The sequence below is a fragment of the Chlorocebus sabaeus genome, chromosome 9 (genome assembly GCF_047675955.1).
Source record: "Chlorocebus sabaeus isolate Y175 chromosome 9, mChlSab1.0.hap1, whole genome shotgun sequence".
NCBI lineage: Eukaryota > Metazoa > Chordata > Mammalia > Primates > Cercopithecidae > Chlorocebus > Chlorocebus sabaeus.
Window position 1 is genome coordinate 96,477,402 of NC_132912.1, and position 19,497 is coordinate 96,496,898.

Consider the following 19,497-nt stretch of genomic DNA (forward strand, 5'->3'; position numbering starts at 1 on the left):
TTTAAAAAGCATCCTTTTGATATGCTAAGGCACCTCCCTTCCCCTAGGATAGTTACATAGATCAGTCCTTAAAATTCTAGGAGTAGTGTCAGTAGACACTAGATGGACATTAGCTGTGGCACAGAAAGCCTGGAGTGATTAACCTAATCAGTTACCACATCTCCGCTTTGTTTTTGTTGGGTGGACCCAGTCACGGCAAGCACAGATGCTGGACAATGTTATAGAAATAGTTACCGGCTGCTGCAGGGTAATGTGATTACACGTATTTAGAATCACAGAGGGAAGCCAAGGGACTGGTTTTTAAATAGCCCAACCGAGTGTGTGCCATGCCCGTGTCCCATGCTCCGAGTTCCTATGGAACATTCCAGCCTTTATTTCTAAAAGCAGTTCAGGTTTCAGAAATAACAAAAGGCGAGTAATTCTCGCCCTGTGTGTTCTCGATTAACTCAGATTGGCTAACCTCAACATGGTAGACTTGTGCCAGTGCTGATCTTATGCAAAATTGTCAGGGGCCAAAGTTTGTCCCTGATCTCCAGGACCCTGTGCCTAAAGACTCTGCTCTCCATCCTTCCTGCCCAATGTCCTCTGCTTCCTCCTATCCTCAGGAAAAGGCCTAATAAACTCATGTGCAGTGAGTAGCAAATAGATGAGAAGGCTCTGGATACGAACTATGAAGCGATCACAACAATTGTGGTAATGCATGGATCCCAGACAGAAAGGTCTCTTCTGTGAAACAGGGCTGTCCAGTGCCCTGAAAACCCCATATGGGCTGCCAGTCCCCCATTGGAACATGAAGACCAGTGGCATTGGACCACCAGATTAGGCCTAGATTGCACAAGCCATTGAGGTTTGCAATGAATTCCAGCAGCATTTGTGATTGTGAATTACCACACTCACCCCTCATACACTGTGAAGAGATAAATTTCAGAATCAATTTAGCGCAATTGATGTAGGAAGACAGTTCGTTGGTTTCTTGCTTTGTTGTTGGGAAGGGTTAAAGCAAATGTCCTATTTCCATCATCCACCCTAAAAATCTGATAATGTCGTTATGCCCCCAGATGCTTTTTCAGAGCTTCTGCAAAAGCCATGATGAGAAGTACTTGTTGAAATGTCAGTCTGGGGTACTGAGGAAAACAGACATGGTATCTTCAGTTACATGCAGTGTTTGGGAAAAGATCCTGGTAGGCCGTGGCTGGCAGTTTGTGTTGGAGAACAAGAAAAACAGAAACCCACAGTCTGTAGAGAGGAGAGAGAAAGAATAAAATTATTCAATACAAATTCATCAGATTAGTTGTAAAATACATTTTTTTAAAAACCTCATTTATGGTTTTAAACGTAACAACAAAAACCTTTCCAAAGCAAATGCAATTTCATTCATGTTTTACATAGGGCCAGTTTTGAAACATAACCAATGACAATGATTATGCATTCTAGCTTGCTTTTAGTGATAGAAAGTGGTACTTTTAGTGAATGGAATTTAGAGAAATGTGTTTTCACACATTACAGCCCTGTTCCTTCTCAACTGCAGACTGAAATCCCCAATGATATGGGCTCATGATGGAAGTAAATTCCAATTTAAGAGGACAAAATGTGGCCACGCCATCACCCATTTATAACATATTTTAATTAATGAAACCCCTGTAATTCCTGAGAGTGTTCTATTTTCAGGGAGTGATTTCCAGGGTAGTTTTAGTATCATACTCAAATAAAATAACACAAAACAAAAACACTGCATGTAAGAATCCGATGTGACCAGAAAAAATTTCTTAGTATTCCAACTGGATGTGGTCTTGTTTGAAAGACGGAATTGATCTTTGATCTTTCAGGGTCAAAGGAGGGGAATGGCATTATTTTAAAAATTAATCCACAGTCAACACATAAATACATGATCCATAAGAAATTAAAAAATAAAAACAATGGAAAAGCAAAAGACATGAACAAAGGAAGGAATCAGTCCATCCTTACTAAGGCTTGATCATTTAGTCCTTCAAAATATGATCTGTCCGGGAAAAAATACCCATGGTCTCCTTTACCTTTAAAGCAGTTGCTACCTTTTTCTATTCCTCCTTATATTACAAGCCTATAATTTAGCCGTCTTCAATGACCACTCAAGCCAGACCTATCAGCCAAGGGTGCTTTTGGAGGAATTATTAGCTGGTTATAGATGAGCATGTTTTGGTTTACACCCAGCTGATGTCCCCATGATGGACCAAAAAGCATCTAGGCTGTTTTGTCTACAATGTGCCCAATAATCCATAGATCTAATCTTTAACTTTTTAACTAATTACTTCTTTTTGTTTTTACTTTCTTAAAAATCATTTTAAGTTTTATTTTAGATTCAAGGGTCCATGTACAGGTTTGTTATTTGAAGCGAATTAATTCTCGTAACTGCACAAACTAGCGCTCACCACAAATGTTTTCTCTGAAAGCGTATTTCATCCTTTCAGTTATTCAGACAAGAAATTTCCGAGTTACCTGACCGCTCTCTTTCACTGTCCACTTCCCCCTGGACACGTATCCTGTCCAACAGCATGAGAATCTGCTGCCTCCTCTTCACCACAGCACCATTGCCTTCATTGAGACTGCATTTCATTCACTGTTTCACAGGCTGTGGCAGGAGCCTCCATGCCTCCCTGTTTGCTTGCAGTTCCCATCTGACCCACCTCCGTTAGCGTTGCCTTTCCTGAGACACAGCTCTCCGTGCTTTCATGACTCCCTAGAAACAGAGAAAGTCCAGACACCTGAGCTGCGGTCCATAGCATTTGGCCCTTTCTATTTGTCCAGGGTTATCACTCACACCATTGACTTTACACACACACACACACACACACACACACACATACACGTGCCCAAACAAGTTCTGCAGGATCTCATTCTATGACCTCTGTTGATTCTCAAATTCTCTAGACTTTACTGATGTCTGGCACTGTGTGCCATTTATTAGAGCTATGGTGCTTGTATCTGCCTTGTGTCTTTCTTGGAGGATCACCCACAAGCTGTGGTCCCAGAGAAAAGCCCAGACAGGGGCTTCCCATATATTTGTTGAATCCAGTTTATGTTCCCATCGATTTTGTGCTGAAGGCTCCTGTGTTACTCTCAGCAGATAGTGCTGGTCATGTTCACACTCTTTCTGATGTTTGGTGCACTCTATCTGAGTTCATGTGGACTAATGGTGTGGAGGTCTGGGAAGTGAGCCGAACTAAAAAACCTCGAGGAGATATTTGCTCATGAAGTTGTAAATTCAAACTTCCTCAGCAGAGATTTCCAGCATACCAGATTTCAAACACAAAGCATCTAAGCCTTTCGTTAGACCCACCGCTTGAATCTCTTTTGTCCCACGCTGACTTCACATTTGGCCTCCTTGGTTTTTAGTTGGACTGAAGAGGCTGACTAGTCTGTCCTGGGAAGGGTAAGATGCTCCTTTATCCAGTCTGACAGGACATCCAGAGGGAAATGTTAGTTCAGCACTATTAATATGAAAAGAAAAATCATTAACACAAAGATAATTTCCTTTTTGATTTATTTAAGTACCTGCTTAGCCAAAACAAGTATTTATTTATTGTATAGTTGCAAGCAGCAACAAAATGAAAACAAAAGCCTCCCATTTTAGCAGACATGTTTTGAGACTCTGCTGGGTAGCAGGTAAAATGTTGGGCTTTGTGAGGGACACAAAGATGAGGGACACACTGTCACTTTTCACCCTGATATGGCAGCTCCAGGCTGGTAGTGATTCTTGATATGGTAAATTATACTTTGCCTGTATTTGAATGCATTGGTTTCATTTAAAAAATTATTTTTATGTAAGTAGAGATGAGGTCTTGCTATGTTGCCCAGGCTGGTCTTGAACTCCTGGTCTCAAACAATCCTCCCACCTCACCCTTCCAAAGTGCTGGGATTACAGGTATTTGTCTGGCCTGCTTAAATGTATTATAATGTAGTCTTGATAAGCGTTCTCATTTTGTTCAAAATGATATTCAGTTGATTAGTGATGATGGTGATGCTTGCTGGTTGTTGATGCTGTGGCTAACATGGGCTACAAAATGTCTGCAAGGGCTTCACAGCATCAGCTGTAATGTCAAAACAGCTGACCCTGGTGAGCTGGCAATGAGGCAGACAACACAGGCTTGTGGGCAGATAAGCATGGGTTTAAATCCCCACTCTGCTGCTTACTAGTTGTGTGATTTGGGGCAAGCTTAATCAAGTCTTGATATCTATATCTACAAAATGAGGAAGAACCATAGTACCTATTGCACAGATTTACAGTAAAGATTAAGTAAAACAGTGCATGAAAAATGCTTGGCAAGGTTCCTGTAACTCAGTACACATTAGCTTTACTACAGTATCTGAAAATCGCTTTAACTGGAACTACCGTAACATCAGATTTGTGTCTGATTGTATAATCTGTGTTTGCCAATAATCTCAGCTTTAAACATTTGGTGGTTCTATACACAGTTCTCCAGCAGAACTTGCTGAGAAACCTTTTCTTTAAATACTTCTCGCAGGAAACATGAACTATTTACCTTTCAAAAAAAAGTCATAACCCTCTCGTTTCTTCCTCATGAATAAAATGACTGGCACCACATTTTGTAAAACGTGCCAGATTTTGTTGAAATAATTAACATCGGCAGTCTTCAGATGAATGGTTCTATGGTAGCATAGAAAGGGGCCTGAAGTAGAAGTCAGGAGATATGGGTTTGAAATTCAGTTTGACCACTATTGGGCTGCATGACCTTGGGTAGGTCACAAAATATCACTGGGCCTCAGCTTTTATTGCATAAAATATTAAAGGTAGATTAAATTGTGGTTCTGAAACTCAAATGCTAGTGGGGTTTGAGGTGGTAAGATCAATGAAGGAAGCAGTTGAGTATAAGACAATAGGGAGTAGTGGTGACTGAGGTAAACCAGAGAAGACATGTCTTACCTAAAAATGACGTCCCCTGCTCCAACTGACGATTGCTGAAGGGAATGTGGTACATACACGTGGAGCCCTACCTTCCTAATTTTTAGGGGAAGGTGGAAATCTGGAAATAGATTTTTAAACAGGATAAAGACCAAACAAACATAAGTTGGCATTTTGAGACCCTTGCATTTGATTACATCTAAGGTCTCTTCCTATCTTAAAATTCTGTTGTATTCCACAAACAGTTACTTTAATATAATAAAGAAATGGCATGGTTAAAGAAATGGACAAAGATGGCTGGGCGCGGTGGCTCATGCCTGTAATCCCAGCACTTTGGGAGGCTAAGGCGGGCAGATCACGAGGTCAGGATCACGTGTCAGGAGCTAACACGGTGAAACCCCGTCTCTACTAAAAACACAAAAAATTAGCCGGGCGTGGTGACAGGCACCTGTAGTCCCAGCTACTTAGGAGGCTGAGGCAGGAGAATGGCATGAACCCAGGAGGCAGAGCTTGCAGTGAGCCAAGATTGCGCCACTGCACTCCAGCCTGGGTGACAGAGCGAGACTCCGTCTCAAAATAAATAAATAAATAAATAAAGAGATAAAAAGAAATGGACAAAGATTATTGAATCAGTTCTAACAAGCCAATACATTAGGGTTCATTGAAAGAACCTCATAATATGAAACTGGCTGTTGTAAGATTATTAATACAATAATTGTCATTCCCAATCTCCCAAACAGGTCCAAAGGGACCTTACCAGGCTCTCCCTGTGGTAATTGATGATAAAATGATGTTTCAGTATCCCTCTCATGGAGCAAGGATTGGAAAAAAATTGTTAGGCCCATTTTTACACAGTGAGATGGCAGGTGCTTGCATGTGTAAAATGTGATTAAAAGGCAATGAATCTTTAAAAATATAAACTAGAATGTATACGTACAAATCACTCTTGACTTCATGGAGGGCCATAGATTTTGCCCAGCTGTGCTTCCATGGCTAAAGATTTCTGAACCCTCCTTTGAGAACTGTCTTTACTTCCAGTTTACAAGCCATGCAATAAAACCAGGCAAGGTTTTATTAGAGGCATTAGTTATTTTTGTATTGCTTGGTGCTAAGCATTTTATAGATCTCATTTTTAATGTCATCATCATGGTAACCTTTTGAGGTAGATATAATTATCTCCATTTTGCAAATGAAACACTGAGTCCTAAAAGGTAACTTCCTCAATGTCACGCCGCTATTAAGTAGCAGAGCTGGGGTTTAAACTCATGTCCTCACTTTTAACCACTGCTGTCTACTTCTTCCTGAACATGAATCATCATGCTTGACTTTGCATAGTTTTGTTCCCAAAATCAAATCCCCTCTCAAAGGGTCAACCTTTGCCATTAACAAGGGTATTCAGGAGAATGTGCCCTAATTCCTGGAGACAATGACTGAAAGGAGTTTCAAAAGCCCTTTGAAAGAGTGGCCGCGTTGCTGGCAAGAGCAGCTAGTTTCCCTAGGTTGCAACTCTCATTTATATGTGTAAGCTCTGATCTCCTCGCTTAAACAAAAATAGAGACAAAGAAAAGAAAAAAGCAAAAGAAAAAGGACTTATTTACTTTAAAGTTACACCTTAGACTACTGTTGTCTAAACTTGTGTCCTGTGGAGCAGTTGACCTGAAAGAAAAGAGTTCTGTGCTCAAATAAATTTGGGAAACTGCACGTTCTATCCCTGCTTGGTTATTTACAATGAAGGTACCTTGGCATAGAAACATCTCTGAAATTATTCAAAATTGTTTACTTTTCTTAGCATCGCATTGAATATTGGTTCTATGGAACATACAATACTTTGGAAATATATGCATATGATAATTCACTTTATTTTTAGCTTAATTATTTATACCCCACCTCATTCTAGAGTGGCTGGATAGCAAAGGATACACAGGTGGAAAGAATCCCATCCTAATGGATACATTAAACGGTCTGTCTCCACATAAGGAGCAACTCGAGACCATTTTGTTAGTGTGAATTTGTTGATGTGCCTCTGGGAGTCAGCCTCCCCAGTAGGCTCTCTACCTGTTCAAGGCATTCAGCACACATCCCTTCTTTAGGGACCTCCCACTAGATCTCCAACTTTTGGAGGAAGGAGATGACTGCTTGCAGCTCATTCAACAGGAAAAGGCTTCTGAGTGTAAATATATACTCTCACTGTTTTTATTTGGAGCAGGTTTCATCACAGCTATTTTCTTTTTTTTTTTTTAATTTATTTTTTATTTTTTATTTTTTGAGACATGAGTCTCGCTCTGTTGCTCAGGCTGGAGTGCGGTGGCACAATGTCAGCTCACTGAAAGCTCCGCTTCCTGGGTTCACGCCATTCTCCTGCCTCAGCCTCCGGAGTAGCTGGGACTACAGGTGCCCGTCACCATGCCCGGCTAATTTTTTGTATTTTTAGTAGAGACGGAGTTTCACTGTGTTAGCCAGGATGTTCTCGATCTCCTGACCTCGTGATCCACCCACCTCGGCCTCTCAAAGTGCTGGGATTACAGGCGTGAGCCACCGCACCCGGCCTCATCACAGCTATTTTCTAAATGGCTAAACAAGCATTTCCCTGGGTATGTTCCATGGAATATTCATTTTGTAGGAAGCTCAATGATAAAAGAGTCCCATTATCAGTGAGATTAGGAAACCGTATATTGAATTTCATTTTGAAGAGTCTCAATTTACTTAAGGATAGAAAAGGCATAGTTAAGAACTCTGATTAACTTCTTTAACCCACTTTTCCTAAATGTATCCGTCGGTCTTTGTGCACATAAACCTATTAACCCCTTGAAGGTCGTGCGTTCCAGGGAATCTACTCTGGGAGTATACACTGTGGGCAAGGCTGTTGTAGGTTTGCAGCAGATACTGGGCAGGGCTGATACTAAAAAGAGGGAGTTGGCTTCCTCATGGCCACTCACGAGTCCTGGGGAAGTCGGGAAGGGAGAGAACAAGCCTTAGCCTGGAATCCCAGCTCTGCCACTTCCAAGCTTCAAATCACTTCACCTCCCTCACCTTGGTTTTCTTTATCTCTTACGTGGAGAATATAAAACCTACATCTTAGTGTTCATTTGAGGATTAAAATCAGATGTCAAACTGTTGAAGATGAGGGCTGGCATGGAGTAGGCCCTTCTCCTTGGTGTTCTAGGACCGGGGAGATCCAGGGTGATTTTATAAACACTTGGGGAGGGTGGGCTGTTGACTAGTTGTGCCAATTCCTAGAAGAGGAGAGTTTTCACTGCCCTGGGATGAGAGATAATCCCAGGAGGATTGGGGATTACCAAATGGGGGTTACCACTCAAAACGGAGTGGGCCCATACTCAAATGTTTGCTAGTGTGCATGTCAAGGACATCCCTGCAAATCTAAAATCCACATCCTAATCCTAGCCCCACCACTGACAAAAGATGTGACCTTGGTTAAGTCACTTAACCTCTGCCAGCCTCAGTCTCCTCATCTGTAAAAAGAGGAGTTGGACTACGTATCTCTCTGGAGTGCCCCCCACCCTCAGGTTAGTGTGGAACCAAATTTAGGTCATTCCAATCAATCCAGGTTGAAGAGTTGGTAATCTAATTAAGGATCAGCTGAATTTTCAAGATTGAGAGTCAAAAAGAACTGTCAAATAATGTACTTGTGTGATGCTTCCAATTTTAATGCTTTTCTGTATTAGGAGCATATTTTAAAATATTCAAATGTAAATTATTCACATGGCACATGCACTTAGAATGTGTGCATTTAACTAAAGTGAATCATCACCCTATTATTAATTATCATTTAACCAGCCCTATTCTTTTGGATAAAGGAGAATATTAGTAAAAACCAAAGGGTTTGAATCATTTAAGCAAAGCCAGCTTTAAACAACTTGGCAAGCCCCTGCAGCTGTCCCTCCATATCTTCTAACAGCTGTAACCTGTGCATCTTGTGCTCTTTCATTTACATATACATATGCAAACAAACCCATGTTCACTTGGGAGTGTGCACACTCGTGTTTGTACACACTGTCCATGTCCTACCTAATATCCTGGAAGATGTCAATCAGAGTCTTCTTGGGGCAGGTGACATCCTCACGGGACCTGAGTTTCCTTTGCAGTAAAACACGTGTCCTTTTCCTAGATCTAAGAGCTCTTCCAGCTCCGACATTTGATGTCTGTGCTCTTTGCTTAGCTATTCCTTGGCAGAAGCATTGGAGACATGCTCATACACATTATCTCACATAATTTTTAAAATCATCCAGGAAGTCTTTTTGCATCCTCAATCCTATTTTAACAGATGATGAAACAGATTTACCTACTTAATGTGTAAACATACAATTATAACTGGCAGTTACAAGCTTAGAAACCTGATTCTCTATTCTGAATCCAATCAATTCATTCTCCAAGTGACAACCAGGTGCTGGTTACTCACTTCTGCCTTCTTAATCCGAGTGGTTTTCACGGAGTTGGGAATCATTTGGAAGAGCCCCCTAGATCATCTCCCTCCATAGACAGGAAAACCTGCTCTAGGCTGGAAGATGGGATGCAGGCCACTCATGGGCCAGATACAATTCTAATGGCAATCAAGATATTACAGGTGACTGGAGAGGGTCTGAAGAAGTACGTGTCATTAGAGCCAGGGTGCCTGGCACGGGACCAAATGAGCAGTCTAGTTTGAGACAATGGGAACTTTTCTCAGCAGGAGTCACCCTTCCCCCAACTATTCAGCCATCTGCAGACCCGCCTCCCCACTCCCCAGACTCCACATGCCTACTCTTCCATGAATGAAGGCTGCAGTGCTGTAAGGATAGACTCATACATCTTTAGAGCTACAAGGGACCTCACAAGTGATCTAGTCTAGTCTCCTTGCTTTACAACATAGAGAGAAGTGGTATGCTCTAGGACACAGAATTTATGGTCTATTTTATATTAGGACCTAGGCTTCCTGATTCCCTCTTCAGTGTGCTGCTTCCCTGGCCTCTGGAGAGGTGAGGCCCCAGGCCAGGCAACCACCTCAGTGGCGCACCAGACTTAGCACCAACACATGAGCCTGCCCAGGCCTTTCGCTCTTAAGCATTCCCGTCTCTGGCCTCTCACCTGGAATTCGGGCAGCCTTGACCTTCACCCCCTGTACTTATATCCTCATTCTTAGATCTTCTGCTTCTTCATTTACTTCTCTGTTGCTGGCCCTGGGTTCCCTCTGAACTCTGAGCTCCATGCTAACCCTGCTGCCTACTTTTCCGTTCCTTTTGAAGTAAATTCTGTGTGTCCTACCTCTCCGTTTAACCAGGAATCCCCTAACAGCTTTATGGCCTTAGTGTGAAAGTGTCACTTAGTCATGACGCATCCCTATAGACAGCGGAACCTGGAGGAATTAGAGTTTAGTGTTAGCATTTTACAGGCCACATCCTCTGATCCCAGTTTAGTGTTAATAATGAAATTATGAAAGCTTAAAAAAAAAAAAACAATTACAGGGAATTTTAAGAATATTATTCTAAATTCCCATTGAAATGAAATACGCAATTTTAAAAGATGAGTATGGAGCAAAACTTACTGGATGCATTACACAAGGTAAAGTTCCATTTCTAAATACTTTCGTTTTTTATTCAGAAAGAATAAAACTATATGATTGAGCACTAAACTTGTAAGCATCCTAAGGAAATCAGGAGAAAAGCAGTAAAGAAAAGATAAAATAATAAATTAGAAAACAGTGGGAATAAAAAATAAATCCAAGATTTGATCCTTGGAAAATGCCAAAAAAAAACCCAAAAAACAACAACAACAAAAAACAAAGTGGCAGACATTTGAAGGATATCACACACTTGAGTAGGGGAGATTCTGTAAATTCTGTTAATTATTCAACAGAAAGCTTTGGGTAAATTTGGGTAAATATTTAGAAAATAACAAGGCAGTGTCTTCCCTCACACCATACATAAAAGTAAGTCCCAAATGTATTGAGAGTTAAAAAGAAAATGTTAAGGGGAAGATGTAGGCAGTATTTCCTTGATCTGAAGACAGGAAAGGATATTTAAAGAATGAAATCATGTCTTTTGCAACAACATGGATGGACTGGAGGCCATTATCTTAAGTAAAATAACTCAGAAAGTCAAATACTGCATGTTTTCACTTATAAGTGGGAGCTAAATAATATGTACTCATGGACACAAAGTGTGGAATGATAGACATTGGAGATTCAGAAGGGTGGGGGGTAGGAGGAAGGGAGAGATGATGCAATACTTAACGGGTGCATTGCACACTATTCGGGTGATGGTTATACCAAAAGCCCAGACTTCGCCACTACACAATATATCCATGTAACAAAACTGCCCTTGCACCCCATAAATTTATGATTTAAAAAAAAGATTAAAAAAAGATTTTAAAAAAATAATAAAGGCAGGCTGGGAGCGGTGGCTCACGCCTGTAATCCCAGCACTTTGGGAGGCCCAGGAGGGTGGATCACCTGAAGTCGGGAGTTCGAGACCAGCCTGACCAACATGGAGAAGCCCTGTCTCTATTAAAAATACAAAAATTAGCCGGGCATGGTGGATTACATGCCATGGTGGATTACATGGATTACATGCCTGTAATCCCAGCTACTCGGGAGGCTGAGGCAGGAGAATCACTTGAACCCGGGAGGCAGAGGTTGCAGTAAGCCGAGATCATGCCATTGCACTCCAGCCTGGGCAGCAAGAGTGAAGCTCTGTCTCAAAAAAAAACACAAAAAACTAAAAGCAAAGAAATAATACATAATAGGAGTTGATATATTTTGTTAAATAAAAATTTAAACTTCTCTATGTTAAAAATCATTAATGAAAAGGCAAATCAGTAATCAGTAGGAAAAAACTTTCAGCATCAAAAGAAATAGGAAAAGACTAAGTAATATCCTTAATAAATAAAAAGTGCTTAGAAAGCAACAAAAGGAGTCAAAGGACATGATTTCATAGAAAAAGAAATAAAAATGATAATTTTAAATGTTGGTGAGGATATGATCAGATAGGCATTTCCATACTCAGAGTTGGACATGTAATTTGGTACAAGTCAGCAGTGAAGAACCAGAGATTTAAAAACCATCCATAATCTAATAACGGTACTTTTAGAAATCTATCCTAAGTCTATCATAAGGAAATAAGTAAAGATAGGAAAAATATTTATATATGAGGATGGTTATAATCATTTTTATAATAGTGAACATTGGAATCAATAATAAGAAAAAGTTACATCATGATATAGCCATAATACAAAACTTATTAATCTATGGAAACTGTATTTTTGAAAAATTGATTGTCATGAGAAATTGTTCATGATATAATAAGCAAATGAAAAGGACACACAATAATATAATATGATGTCAATTTTAGAAATACATTTGTGTATATGCCATATGTGTATTATGCATATACGTATCAGTGTCTTTGGGTAGTACAATTATGGTGCACTTCATTTTCTTCTTTAAGCTTTTCTGTGTTTTCCAGAATTTCTACAATGAGCATATATTATTTATAAACAGAATTCACCAAAGTGTATTCTAGCCTGGGTATGGTGGCTAATGCCTGTAATCTCAGCACTTTGGGAAGCCGAGGCAGGTGGACCGCTTGAGCCTAGGAGTTCAAGACCAGCCTGGGCAACATGGCAAAACTCCGTCTCTATATAAAAAAAAAAAAAATACAAAAATTAGCCAGGCTTGGTGTTGTGCTCCTGTGGTCCCAGCTACTTGGGAAGTTGAGGTGGGAGGATTACTGGAGCCAGGGAAGCGGAGGTTACAGTGAGCCGAGATCACGCCACTGCACTCCAGCCTGGGTGACAGAGCGAGACCTTGTCAAAAAAAAAAAAAAAAAAACTGGAAAAACCTCACAAAGTGTGTTCAAAATTTTTAAACTTTCTACTTGAAAAACACAGATTGATATGATCTGGATGTGATTTTAAGACTGCTTACGCTGATTAATTAATTCCTCTAAGAAAGGCATTATTGTTTAATTACTTTTCTTAAATCCATATGAGCTGAGTGGTGGTATTATGGCTGCTCGCCAGAACATGGTTATTAGGTCATTATGTGACCTGGGACCTATGCTGAGAGGTCACCCAGTGTGTAGAAAGGGGTACTGAACCAGGGGTCTTGGGCCTTGTGACCTCAAGGAAAGCGTTTAGTAGCCTTCTGGGCCTCAGTTTCCTCTTCTGTCAAATAGATCTTACCTGCTTTACTACTTTCATAGAGTTGTTCTAAAGACCAAATAAGATAATCCAGGCAGGAGTCTATGACATGTACGCTATTATGAAGGCAAAGATCATTATTCAAAGAATAAGCTAGTACCTGCCTGGAATTCACAGTTCATATAAATGATTTTTCTAAATCTCCCTTCTGGTAAGGAAACATACTCCCGTGGTTGCTGAAGAAAAAATCCTCCCCTCTCCTCCCACAGCCCCTTTTCTTACTGAATTAATAAGTGCACAGCCCTTGGGGGAGGGTGTAGACAGATCAGGCACACCCCTGTGTCCACCTCCACCAAAATTCTAGGGGAAAATGCCTGGCTTCTTAGGAAAATGCTTCCCTAAAAAAAGAGGAGAAACCTCAAACGTTCCCATGGAACTGGGGCAGAGGGCAAATTCTGCACCACCTCTGCACAAACCCACGGGCTGACTGCTTGGCAGGCCTGCAGGGTCCAGATCACTGATCTGTGGCTCAAAGTAAGGAGGTCATTTGGACGGTACATTGGTTTCAGAAACCCCTCCATGATGCTGCTGCTGTTGTTGTGAGGATAGTTGCCACTTCCAACTCATATTATTGCAGACTCTAGGCTACATGTAGTTATAGGGACAAGAAAGTCCACAGCTCCTCCATGCCCTACAGCAACTGCTCCAGGCAGACTTGCTGCAAGGAGCAGAGGCCCCTTGGTCACCACAGGTAAAGGGGACAGTGTTTTGACTGACCTGGGAAGCTTACCATGTGCAACCCTGGCTGCATATGAGTCACCTAGGGAGCTTTTCAGTAACCCAGGTGACACCCCAGGTTTAGAATTTTACCAGAATCCCCGAGAGTGGGAACCAAGCATCAGTATTTTTAATGCTGTCCTGGTGATTCCAAGAGCAAGCAGCATTCAGAAGCATTGGCTCAGGTTCCAACACAGATCTAGATATCTCTCCCATACCAGTCTTCAAAAAACTTCCCTTGGTGAGGTCTCCACGACCATTCTGCACTCTCCCAAGCATTCGTTGCACATACTTTTGCCTACCATGGATCCAACTCAACCCTAAGGCATCCTTTATCCTTTAGCTTCTCTACCAGGTGGCTGCACTTCTCAGTCGGCCAATTCCAGATCCCCAACAAGGGTCTCATCTTAGCCCAACTCACCTTTTTAAACCAGGCTACTTGGGCCATGGGATGCTGGTTGATTTAGAGACTGACTACTCTGTGGAAAGGGACAGAGGTTGTGTAGTGTAAAACACGGCCACCCTGGTCTGCCCCAGTTCTGTTTTTTGTGTAGGTGGGGTGGGTTGGGCACAGTTTCCCTTAATAGAGACTGTGGAATACTTTAATGTATCTGGTTCAATAACAAATTATAATAATGAAATCAAACATATTTAGAAGAATCCATATAAATTAAGGGTCAGAGTTTCATCCTCGGTATAGAATATGATGTAGGAGTCTTTTTAAGTATACGTGGGATAATAAAATGGATAGCCCACTCAACTATCTTTAGAATGTATGTCTAATTTTATACATCTTTTTCCATAGAAACTACAATTGAATTTAGAATTGAGAGATTATGGTATTCATTATTATCTTAGCCAGAGGGGTTTTTTTTTTTAGCTTTTATAAGAAACTTTTAAATTGAAGTATAATATATGTAAAGAAAAAGTGCACATGTTATAAATGTACATCTCAATGACTTTTTACAAAGTGAATACCCTTGTAAACAGCACCCAGGTCAAGAAATTCAGTATTATCTTTACCCCAAATGATGCCCCTTGTGTTCCCTTCCAATTGCTCCTTGCCTCCAAGGGTAACCACTCTCCTGATTCTAGCAGCATACATTAGCTTTTGTACTTTATATAAGTATAATCATATAGGATGTACTTTATTGTGTTTTGGCTCCTTTCCTTGAATATTCATCCATAGTTTTGCATATGCATTTGTAGTTCTCACCAGAGGTTTTAGTCCTTGAAATGTAGTTCAACAAACATTATTCCTCCAGGAACTGTGCTCGGGGCTGGGGACACAAAAACAAATAAGGGCAAATTCCTGCTGTAAGAAACATTTAATCCAGTAATTTGGTAAGGATCAGAATTTAATGTAAAGTGAATTCCTTTTTGTTCAACAAATATTTGTTCAATGTCTACTATAGGTCAGGTGCTGTATCACAGGTGCTACGGATAAGAAATGAACAAGCAGACAAAAAAATCTAGCAGAAATCCTCTCTTTTCTTCCCGTGACATGCATGGGCAAGTTCTGCCCACTGATACCCATTTCCCACTCTGTCCTGCATCTGATTTAACATAAAGGGAAGTAGCAATGGAAACTATTTCTTCTGGCAACTTGGAGTATGAGATTATGAAGTGCGTGGTCCATGGGCCATTTTTCAAATCAGTGAGTGTGAGAGGTATAACATTTGTATATACCAATTTCTGCCTTATTCCATTCTCTCCACCACTGATGCTGCCTGTACTGAATGCAATGAAAGTCTGGAACCTAAGGAAGCCTTTGGATGTTAGCTTACCTTGGAGTCAAGCTGAGGAATCTTCTTGATTTCCAGAACCATGAAGTGAGAAGAGACACAATTGCCAAAGCTGTGATGGAAATCATACAGCTTTGAATTTGTTTTAGTAATATGGAATTCTAACATGTATCACTATTCATTAGTGCTGGCTTTTCAGAACCTAGTGAATTATCTGGGTACAAAGCCATGACATTAGAGGCATAAGGGATTAGAAGACAATCCAACACCACTCTAGGATTGGTAGTTTAGGAAGAAATGCAAGAAATCATCTCTTTTTGTTTGGTTGGTTCATTCCTATCCCCCATTCTCCGCATTTTTATGAAAAATTTTAAGTATATATAAATGTAGAGAAAATAGTAAAATTCACTTTTATGTATCCATCTTTCAGCTTCAAAAATTATCAACTTGTGCCAATTCTTCTCTAACCCCTTGCTGTCCCCCTCCTCTGATTATTTGAAGCAATCCCAGATGACAAACAGATGACTCATAAATGTTCAGAAAGTGAGATCTCCTAGTTTTAATTCCTCTGGTTCACAGGCTCAGAGGTGAATTCAGTGAGCTACTTCGTGGTAGTTATATTTAATCCCCGGCTTCAAAGTAAAAGTGATAAGCTTTACTAACAGAATTACTATTATTATTATTACATTATGACATAATATAATATATTGTTGTACGGTTTAGCCTAAAACTACCTCTTTTAAGCCTCTCATTCAGTTCTCCAAGGAGTTCAACAGGGTGTGGGATGGCTGATTGATGTTCTTTTTCATCAGTAATTTCAAAACCAAATCCTTCTGGATTTTGAAATTGCAAATATATTTGTCCAAGTAAAAGCTTCAACTATTCGGTGATAAAATGGGTCTAAGACTCTTCCCGAACCTCATGTTTCCCATTTTCAGTCTATTTGCAAAGGAGGAGGCTGGTTGGCGTTCATGGAGCCAGTGTCAACTGCCTGTCTATTATGAGATATCACAGCACAACTGGGCATGCAGCTTAATTTTTTTAGGTTTCCCAGGCTCAAAACCCCAAGCACCATTGTTTTTGCCAGTCAGAACACTCCAGAGGTTTCTAGAACAAGTAGAAAAGATTATTAGTGCCTTTGTCATGAAAATATGTAAAATGTTGCTTTGGCTGCTCTGATTGTATCTCAAAATATCACCCAGGGCAGGTGGCAGTCATTGTGAGGAGTGGGGCACCAGGCACCCCTTGATGAGCCTTTGAAGAGGAGATGATTAGGAGTAAAAAAATGCTGCATAGATTATCTGCATAACTAACACTGTAGCAGACAGCCATGCAGACATTTTTCTGTATACAACTCCCACTCATTTTTCTGAGAGATAAAAGCAGCCAAGATTGACAATCTGTCAGTTTCACCATTTTCATTGTGTACTTTTTCTGGGCAGGTTATTCACATCGAACTCCTTTGATGTGATCAGTGATGATGCTTTTATTGGTCTTCCACATCTAGAGTATTTGTAAGTAAAAAAGCTTTTTTTAAACATGATGATTCAGGACAAGTACTCTCAAGTTCCTGTAACTGTTTGACAAAAAATATTATAACTTATTGCAGATTCATAGAAAACAACAACATCAAGTCAATTTCAAGACATACTTTCCGGGGACTAAAGTCATTAATTCACTTGTAAGTATGAATATTGCTATTACTTTTTAAGCTTGCTAATGGACAATGCAGTTTGATCACCTGTGGTTGATGCACCTACTTTATGAGTGTCCATAAAAATTTAAGAAACCCAAATGATTTCTCTCCATGCACACTTGCCATCTTTCCCTGTCATCTGTCAGAGGGTGTTCAAGAAATTGATTACTATTGATATTTGTATCCTAAACCAACCATAATTAGAAAAGCAATCTAATGCAGGGAAATTGTGTGCCTGAAATAACTTTTTTTATTATCTACATCATTACTTGCTTCATGAATCATTATGGGTTGACTATGTAATTTGATATCAGCTTTTCTTTTTCCTCTATAAGCCCTCACTTTATATACATTTAAACATAATATAGCCACAGACGATGTCTTCATAATACCAGATCAACTTGTTTATCAGTGAAATATTTAATTATTCAATGGGTGATTACAGCTAACAGCAGTTGTTCTTAACAGGGAACAATTTTGTCTCCCAGGGAACATTTGGCAATATCTAGAGACATGTTTGGTTGTCACAACTGGGGGATGTAACTGGCATCTAGTGGGTAAAAGGCAGGGATTCTTCTAAACATCTACTGCATAGGACAGCCCCTCACAATAAAGAATTATCCAGCCTAAAGTGGCATTGTGGGCAGGTTGAGAAACCCTGAACAACATGACCCGAACAACTTGTTTCTTCTAGCCTCCCTCACCCTCTACAGACACATTCGCACACACACACACACACGCAGGCACACACGTGCATGCACACGCACATGCACACACACATACACACTCTTACATAGGGACAGATTATTTTAAGGAAACTAGAAGCACATAGAAAGAAAAGGCACTAACATTTACATCACTTTTCATTTAATCCTCTCAATAATCCTGCCAAACAGGCACAATAATCCCCTTTTCAGAAATGAGGAAACAGTCTTGGAAGGGATAGATGCCTCATGAGCTGATCAGTTATGGAATTATGAGAACATCTACTTAATAGTTGAATTGCAGTGACTCTTCATCCTTTCAACAGCTGTTTCTCAACCTACCTAATATGTATCTTATCAGTTCTAGACACAGATGCAAGAGATCCAAGTGTCATAGTCATTCTGTTATGTTTAACCTGTTCTCTCATCAGACTTCATTCCCAGCTCTGCTCTAGGCCCTAGGAGGCAGCAGGGAACAAAGGAGACAAAAATTACTGTCCTTTGACTGAGCCTGATTTCCAGCGTGTCCATGCGGTTGTCCCTCTGCCTCCACCAGGCCCCTTTCTCTCCTGTTGCTTGTTTTGTAGCAAAGAGAAGCTAATGACCAGATATATTTCACAAAATCATACCTTTCAAGGCTTCTGTATAGAGTTATTATAATAAAAAAAAACAGTGTTTGCAATACTACTCTTCATGTCAATGACATGATATGATGCAAAGATGGCTGTTTACAGAATAAACGTTATGCAGTTTTATCACAGAGCCCAACACTGCCAAACCTCGTTTTTCAGACAAAATTAAACAAAAGAAGCAAATATATGGAAGGAGAAATGGAAGTTCATGACCTCAACTTGAAATCCACTAGATTCACATACATCCCAATCCACATGGCCTCTGTCCAATGCTTAGCATCATGAGAGCTGTAGGGAGGATGTAGGACTCAGGTGTCCTTTTGAGGAACCCAGATATAAGCTTCACTTGCCCAATTCATTCAGCTGTGTCTCCTCTCCAGCCTAAAAGCCTGTGGTTTCCTTCAGGCTTCATGTACAGAACAGGAAAAAATGTTTCCCTGTCTTGGAAGGAAGGAAGGAGGGAAGGAAGGAAGGGAGGGAGAAGGCGAGGGGAGGGAAGGAAGGGAGGAGAGAGGAAAGGAGGGAGGAAGAAAGAAAAAGAGGAAAGAAGATGAGAGGAGAGAAGAAGGGAAGGGAGAGGAAGAAGGGAAGGGGAAGAGGAAAAAGGCAAAGAAAAAAGTCTGTTTGACATCCTAGTGTAGGACACCCATTTTGTTTAGTGGAACCTATTATGTTTATCAAATGAAATGGGAATTTAAATGTGGGTCTTAATGATGCCCTTTCTTTAGCAGTATGGAGCCCATAAGAGAGAGAGACTGGTACAGAATATACTTAATATCCAGAAAATTTCAGGTTCAAGCCCTCAAAGAGAGGCATGACTCTTACAGGCAGTGAAAGAGAAGTCCCACCTCTCTGAGCTGGTGCTGGAGGTGGGAAGGTGTTATGAGGGAACAGGGGTTAAGGCTGGCTA

At 40.5% G+C, this 19,497-nt stretch overlaps 1 protein-coding gene across 2 annotated transcripts in view; it reads left to right on the plus strand.

The window, feature by feature from the left end:
* LGI1 (leucine rich glioma inactivated 1) overlaps positions 1–19,497 on the plus strand; it is a 39,798-nt gene that overhangs the window by 2,679 nt on the left and 17,622 nt on the right. Inside the window, exons 3-4 of one of the 2 annotated variants that reach the window (XM_007963599.3) lie at positions 16,998–17,069; positions 17,165–17,236. The exons of the other annotated variant lie outside the window; for it this stretch is intronic. Of the exons in view, the coding sequence (XP_007961790.1) occupies positions 16,998–17,069; positions 17,165–17,236 (144 nt within the window). The remainder of the gene's footprint in view (positions 1–16,997; positions 17,070–17,164; positions 17,237–19,497) is intronic. 2 annotated transcript variants of the gene reach the window in all.